Source organism: Quercus lobata, chromosome 4 (genome assembly GCF_001633185.2).
Source record: "Quercus lobata isolate SW786 chromosome 4, ValleyOak3.0 Primary Assembly, whole genome shotgun sequence".
Taxonomy (NCBI): domain Eukaryota; kingdom Viridiplantae; phylum Streptophyta; class Magnoliopsida; order Fagales; family Fagaceae; genus Quercus; species Quercus lobata.
The window spans coordinates 58,906,641-58,914,057 of NC_044907.1; the positions used below are offsets into that span (position 1 = coordinate 58,906,641).

The 7,417-nt window shown below is 40.3% G+C and overlaps 2 protein-coding genes across 2 annotated transcripts; both read right to left on the reverse strand.

Moving 5' to 3' along the window:
• Positions 1 to 1,105: 1,105 nt before the first annotated feature.
• On the reverse strand, positions 1,106 to 5,209 carry LOC115985500. The gene is made up of 2 exons (XM_031108441.1): positions 3,838 to 5,209; positions 1,106 to 3,240 (listed from the first exon to the last, which is right to left on the reverse strand). The coding sequence occupies exons 1-2, from the start codon at positions 5,207 to 5,209 to the stop codon at positions 1,106 to 1,108; spliced, it is 3,507 nt and encodes a 1,168-aa protein (XP_030964301.1).
• Positions 5,206 to 6,983, reverse strand: LOC115985501. The gene is made up of 2 exons (XM_031108442.1): positions 6,012 to 6,983; positions 5,206 to 5,972 (listed from the first exon to the last, which is right to left on the reverse strand). Exons 1-2 carry the CDS (start codon positions 6,844 to 6,846, stop codon positions 5,206 to 5,208), a joined length of 1,602 nt encoding a protein of 533 aa, XP_030964302.1. The 5' UTR covers positions 6,847 to 6,983.
• Positions 6,984 to 7,417: the final 434 nt, after the last annotated feature.

Sequence of the window (7,417 nt, forward strand, 5' to 3'; positions counted from 1 at the left end):
CCTAATACTTCTCTTGAAGTCTTATTTCTAGTAAATGCTTTTAGGGAAAATCTTGTGTCTGTTACTCTTAGGTTTTGGGTTTCAATTCTTTAGCACCTTCACTTTACCTTCAAAAATTAAGAGTAATGCTACAGACATAAACTATTTTACAACATTTTTACAAAATGCTGATGTGGTCATCCTCTTATTAGTTTTCATTTAAACCCATCATTAATATTACATTTTTATTTACCAATAATCATTCATCACATCAGTAGTTTGTAAATTTTTTTGTAAAATGGTTTGTATCTCTAGCATTATTCAGAAATTGGAAGGTAGTTAAATTGCTATTTGTGGAAGGGTACTACTTATTCCACAAGCATAGCAAACGGGAGAAAAAAGGGTGTTTGTTTGCCTAGAAGGAAGGTGGGTGGCCAGGGTTGAAACGTTTTTCAGATTGGAACAGAGCTGCAATTCTCAAGCATGTGTAATCTTCTTCTCATAAAGGTAGGCTCACTATGGGTAGCATGGGATAATCGAAATTGCTCTTGGGGATGGACAAGCTATTGAAGTTAAAGAGAATTGGCTTGGACCTTTTTCAAGCGTCTGAGTGGAAAAGGAGATAAAACGATTCCTTAATTTGATGATTGATATCTTGGCTTCTAAAGTTGGGCATAGGGTGGCTTATGATACACTGTTAGTAATCTATTATTGTTTTGGTCAAAAGTCCCGAGTGTTCTCTGATTATTCTTCAAGTTGGTTTGCCCTCAGTTCAATTGTTTGAGTATATACTGTGGTGTAGAAGCCTTTCCAAATTCGGAATCTTTTCTTGTCGATCAGCTTGGAATGTTATTAGAAATTGGTCGAGTTTGGTATGGTCTAAGGCCGTGGTTCCTAAGCGTTCCTTTTGTTTTCTGGTTGGCTACAATGAGGAAAGGGTATTTCCTCTACCCGCTGGATGCAGCAGCAGGTCTCTCATATGTGTGCTTCATCAGTACGCATGTGCAAGGACTCGTTGTATATAGTGGGTATACCTTTTTTTTTTTTTTTTTGAAATTTAAACTGAATTTCATTCCATAATGAGAAAGGAGTACAACAAGGAGATAAAGAATACACTCAAGGAAACTTAGTACATACAGTGAGAGTAGAACAATCCAGCTAACATAGGAGGACAAACACCTAACCAAACCTGAGAAGTTTCCTGCAGCCTTGCAAATTGAGCAAGGGAGTGCGCTGCCTTGTTGTAGTCACGTCTCACATGATTCACTTTCCAGCTGCTGAATGAAGCAAGGACAGTACAAATTCCTTGATAAATATGACCAACACAGCCACCAAAATTGCCATCTAGAACACCCGAAACAGCTGCCATAGAATCAGACTCCAATATAATTTGGGTAAGCATAAGCTCTTTGGCAAGAAGGAGGCCACATTCCATTGCTAGGCCTTCAACTTCCTCCACCGAATATCTGCCTTGAAAATATTTACAGCAGGCAGCTACAAAATCACCGGCTGCATCAATAATCACAACACCCACACTAGAGTTCTTTCCACTTTCCGAAGTAGCACCATCAACTTTGATCTTGAAAAAACCAAGAGGGGCTGCATGTCCTATGTCAACTTGCCGAGACAGATCCTGAGGGCGAGCTGACAAAGCACTCCTCGACTCCAAAATAAATTTCTTTGCAAAACTCCAAATGTAATCCGGAATTTGGCTTGAGGACTCATACAGAATTCTATTCCTATTGGACCAAATAGCCCAAGCAGCCCCAAAAAAGAACTCCAATTCGTTGGACGAACCACTCCCCAAGATCTCCAAGGCAATATCTACAATATCCATGTTGCCATTCAACACCACAAGAGGGCAATCCAGCCAACATCTCCAAACTCTCTTAGCCATTTCACATTTGACAAAAACATGAGAGATAGTTTCAGGCTCCTTCCCACAAGTTGGACAAATATCACACTTTACCACCCCTTTACTTTGCAAATTCACAAGAGTAGGAAGAGCATTCAAACATAATCTCCAAGCAAAAATACGCACCTTAGGAGGAATGCTTAAATGCCAAAGTTTTCTCCAAAGAGCCGTCCTAGAGTCGCCATTAGAGCATTCCCCTTCATCTGAGGAATTCAATACATCACAAGCAATGTAATAGGCACTTTTGACACTAAATTCCCCTATTTTATTACCCACCCAAATAATTTGATCATCCGGAAGGCTGTGGCAAAGGGGAATGTTTAGTATAGTTCTAGCTTCAAAAGGTAGGAATAGAGATCTTACTATCTCACCTTTCCACCTTTTAGTTTCTTTGTCAATAAGTGCCGAGACTCTAGGATAATCATCAAAAGACTTCGGGGGTGAGACCACTTTGAATGTGGTAGGAGTCGGAAGCCATTTGTCCTCCCATATAAGAATCCTTTCACCATTACCTACGCGCCAACGGGTGCCTCTTTTGACAACTTCCAACCCATTATAAATGCTCCTCCATGTGAAGGAAGGGCTGGAACCAAGCTTGGAGTGGAAAACATCCCCGTGTGGATAGTATCTTGCTCTATAGATTTTTGCTACCAGAGAGTTTGGATTTGAGATTAGCCTCCAACCTTGCTTTGCAAGCATAGCAAGGTTAAAAGCTTGAAGATTCCTGAACCCCATTCCTCCAACCAATTTAGACTTGCACATTCTCCTCCAACTAACCCAAGCTATTCTAGATTCTTGACCCCTTTGGCCCCACCAAAACTTTCTCATCATTGCTTCCATTTCAACACAAAGACTCTTCGGAATTTGGAAGCAGCTCATCGCATATGTCGGAATAGCTTGGGCAACAGCTTTAATAAGAATCTCCCGGCCACCTATAGATAACATTTTCTCTTTCCACCCCGACAATTTCTTCTCCACCCTCTCCTTAATTTCAGCAAAAATTTCCACTTTAGACTTCCCAATAATAGAGGGTAATCCCAGATATTTCTTATGGTGGGTATCTTGCATCGGCCCCAATAAATTCAGCACTTCCCTTCTTCTTTCATCAGAGGTATTGCTGCTGAAAAATATGGATGATTTGTCTGCATTAATCTTTTGGCCAGAAGCATCTTCGTACAGTTGGAGAATATTAACAAGGCTCTGACATTCTTGACTATTTGCTTTGCAAAATAGGAGGCTGTCGTCCGCAAAAAACAAATGGGTGATCTTGGGGCAGCCTTTGCAAATGGATATTCCACTAATCTTATAATTCCTGGCAGCATCATGGATAAGAGAGGAAAAGCCATCTGCACATAAAAGAAAAATATAAGGCGAAATAGGGTCTCCTTGCCGGAGACCCCTTGTAGGAATAATATCACCATAGGCAGCCCCATTCACAAGGATAGAGTAAGAAACAGAAGTAATACAATGCATGATCAACTCTACCCACTTCACGTGAAAACCCATTTTAATCATCACAGATTTAATGAAATCCCACTCCAACCTATCATAAGCTTTACTCATATCCAATTTTATAGCAGCAAAACCATCTTTACCTTCTTTTTTATGTTCAAGATAATGCATAAGTTCAAAAGCAACAAGTACATTATCAGTGATAAGTCTCCCAGAAAGAAATGCACTCTGGTTTTCAGATATAATAGAAGGAAGAATCACTTTAAGACGGTTTGCTAATACTTTTGATATGAGTTTATATATAACATTGCAAAGACTGATAGGTCTAAAGTCCATCATTTTTGTGGGGTTTTTAACTTTAGGCACTAAAGTGATGTTAGTTCTATTAATTTCAGTCATAGGCATATTCAAGTTCAGAACATTTAAAATCATGCTTATGACATCATTGCCAACAATACTCCAGTAATTTTGAAAAAAGATAGCAGACATACCGTCCGGTCCCGGAGCTTTTGTTGGGTGCATTTGATTAAGGGCCACCTCAATCTCCTCTCTAGTAAATTCTTTAATGAGTGCTTGATTCATGTCCTCGCTGACTTTTGTTGGAATAGAATCAAGAACTTCCGGTATGCGAGTCGGGTAGGCGGTGGAGTATAAATTTTTGAAATAGGAAACAGCCACCTCCGCAATGCTGTCAGGAGAATCATGCCAAACCCCTCCATCATCCATAATACAGTTGATGGTATTTTTCCTTCTCCTATCTGAGGCCTTAGAGTGGAAATATTTAGTATTCCTATCCCCAAGTCCTAACCATTGAACCTTAGATCTCTGCTGCCATTTAATTTCTTCACTATCTAGTAGCTCATTAATTTCTTTTCGTAATTTATTAATGTCACCCCCCAGGCTGCCATCTTTGTCTCTGCTGACCAGATAATTAAGAGTTTCCCTCTTCTCCTTGATTTTCTTTGGGATTTGCCCAAACACCGTTTTGTTCCATTTGGAAAGATTTTTTGCACAATTCCTTAGTCTAGCAGCTATTCCAGAGGGGGAATGTAAGTCCTGGCTGTCAACCCAAGCTCCCTGTATGATATCTTTGCATTCCGCCCTTTTAGTCCACATAGCTTCAAAATGGAATCTACGCTTAAAGGATAACTCCTGAGTAACAGCAGTATCAGTTAAAAGAAGAGCACAGTGGTCCGAAGTGGATTCCACCAAATGGTGCACTTTAACATTCTTATAGTGATCAATCCACTCGGGGGTAGCTAATGCTCGATCTAATCTTAATAATACCCTGCTATCACCCTCTTGCATATTACACCAAGTGAACTCGGGACCCTCAAAACCAAGATCCTTGAATCCGCATTGATGAATAACTTCTCTAAAATCATCCATTTGTTTCTGCGATCTTGGAGCTCCTCCCAACTTTTCTTCCACTGAAACTACTTCATTAAAATCACCAAAACACAGCCAGGGCAAATGGTACATTCGGTTAAGGCTTCTCAAAAAATCCCAGGATTCCTTTCTACGCCAAGTTTCAGGGTTACCGTAAAAACCGGTAATACGCCATTTAAAACCCGACTCAACTTCAGTCACCACAGCATCAATAAAATATCTGGAGTAACTTTGGACTTCTAAATGTATATCTCTATTCCAAAGCATAGCTAAACCCCCACTCCTACCCGTACTAGGAACAATCAATCCATTCAGCAAACCAATTTTGAATTTTACTTTATTCATTTGGTAATTTTTCATCTTTGTTTCCGACAGGAAAACAATACCGGGCTTCCAACGTTGCACAAGCTCGCGCAACACTCGAACTGACCGGGGGTTCCCAAGCCCCCGGCAGTTCCACCCTAAAGCAATCATTTATCTAGGCGGTGCTGCTCAGCAGTCACCGCCGTTTCAAAATTTTCATAAACATTTCCCCCCTTCTCACCGAAGCATAAACGCTTCTGTGCAGTTTCCTCAGAAGCAAATAAAATATCAGTTAAGGCTTTTCTTTTATTACTCACCTCTTGGGCTTTTTCAGCATTCACAGACTCTTGGGCTTTCCCTTTATCCCTTGCCATTCTCTTGAACTTCCTTCTAATTGTTTGAGCTAGCCCACGTTCCTGACAAAGAGGAACAGCCTCTTCCCCGTGACAATTAAGTTCTCCATTTCCTCCAGGCCTCATATCTTGAGCTGCATCATTAACTTTCAGGTCCGGCCCAAAGTTCTTTTCCCCACCCAAGCTTATAATTTTTTCTTTTAAAACAGGCCTTATCTTATGAGTAGCATTAAGAGCTTCCATAACCGGCCCACAATCCTTCTCCCCATTAAAGCTATCTGCCCCTTTTATTCTTTGTGGGCTTAAATGAACATCCACACTAATATCCGGGCCAGCCCAAACATCAACCATCTGCTGACTTACCAAGCAAGTTGGATTTGCGCTGGGCACTTCACGTGACTTCTGCACTTCTCCACTTCTCAAGGCATCAGCAACATCATCCTCTGTTCTGACCTTCTCTCCGTGTTCCCTGGGATTTGACTTCACACACTCCATCCGGTCAGTATCCATCAAGCTCACCGTCCCCTTCCTCCCTTCAGTTCCTCCGCCCACTGCCAGAGCTGGACAGCTATGACCGCTACCTCCGCCCACTGCCAGAGCTGGACAGCTATGACCGCTACCTCCATTTCTTTCTTTGATATTGCTATTCAGTCCCATAGAGTCAGCGCCCCTCATCTCTGCGTTGGCCTGCTGCTTCAGTTTAAAATTTCCACCTCCATCCTTTAATGCTCCACCCGCTTTCAGCCACTCACCATACTGGTTTCCTGCTGGATTCTCCATGGGATTAACTAGGCAATGTTTATCATCATGCCCAAGGATTCCACATTTGTAGCAGAAAATGGGTAATCTTTCATATCTAAAATCAACCCAAATCCTATCATTTTCATCGTTTTTAACAAACCCACCCCTCCGGAGAGGTTTATCCAGCTGCACTTCAACTCTTACTCTAAGGAACTTAGCTTGATCAGCTTGTAAAGCTCTTTTGTCGACCTCCAATACCTTTCCGATTTTGCTGCCAATCTCTCTTCCAAAGTCTTCAACCATGTTCTCAAAAGGCAAACCCCAAATCTGAACCCAAAAAGGAGAGTGGGAAAAACAAATATTCTTTGAAGTCAGCCCCTTCCTCCATCGGCATAGAAGGAGAAGGTTATTTTCAAAGTTCCAAGGACCACTCTTTTCAACCCACTCCAACTGACATTTAGACCCAAACTTAAATTGCAAAATGCTATTCCCAACTTCCACAATTCTTAAGTCAGAACCCATCTTCCATGCTGCCCTAAGGGTATTCTTTAAAGCTCTAAGATTTTGATGACGATCTGACAGTAAACGACCAAACAGACTTAAAGAGCATTCTTCTAAATTTCCAGAACTACTACTATTTGCAACAACAATATCTTCCTCTTCTTCTCTAGTGAGTTTCAAGTTTCCTAGGCTATTGACAACTTCTTGATCCATAGAACAACAACCAAAAGAAGAAGAATAATAGACCAAGAGAGAACCCTCAGAAATCAGAGTTTATTGAGGAGGAAAGGCTCTTACCTAGGAGAGAGGAAAAAGGCTCTTACTGACAGAGAGAAAAGGAGACTCCTACGAGGGAGAGAGAGTGGGGTGGGTATACCTTTCGCCTACTTATGATGGGCTTGTCAAATGTGGGATATATAAAGGCTCTCTTTGGTTGGGAAAATAAAAAGAAGACATTAGAAATTTTAGTTTTCCACCATGTTTGGTTGGGGGAATAGAAAAAGAAGGCTGAAAAATAAATATGAAATTTTTTTTATTTTTTATTTAGTTGGAAAGAAAAATGAGATGATGAAAATGATGGTTTGCATTAATTTACTATTATGTCCATATTACAGTGTATAAGAAGTTTTTTTTTTAAAATTTTTTTTATTATAATATAAGAAAAATATTACTTCTTATTAATTAAATCAGTAAAGATTCATAAAGAGACATCTTATAAAAGTTAAGACATCATTTTCTATATATATTAGGGTCAAACATGAAGACAAGATAATTAAAAAACAAA

Bases quoted from the DNA above. Each gene is read 5' to 3' on its own strand.
- LOC115985500 (XM_031108441.1), bottom strand. From the start codon at position 5,209: ATGATTGCTTTAGGGTGGAACTGCCGGGGGCTTGGGAACCCCCGGTCA. The intron at 3,241-3,837 runs GTATGTCTGCTA...TTTTATGTGCAG, and splicing joins AAAAGCTCCGGGACCGGACG to ATGGCTTTTCCTCTCTTATC.
- LOC115985501 (XM_031108442.1), bottom strand. From the start codon at position 6,846: ATGGATCAAGAAGTTGTCAATAGCCTAGGAAACTTGAAACTCACTAGA. The intron at 5,973-6,011 runs GTAGCGGTCATA...CAGTGGGCGGAG, and splicing joins TATCAAAGAAAGAAATGGAG to GTAGCGGTCATAGCTGTCCA.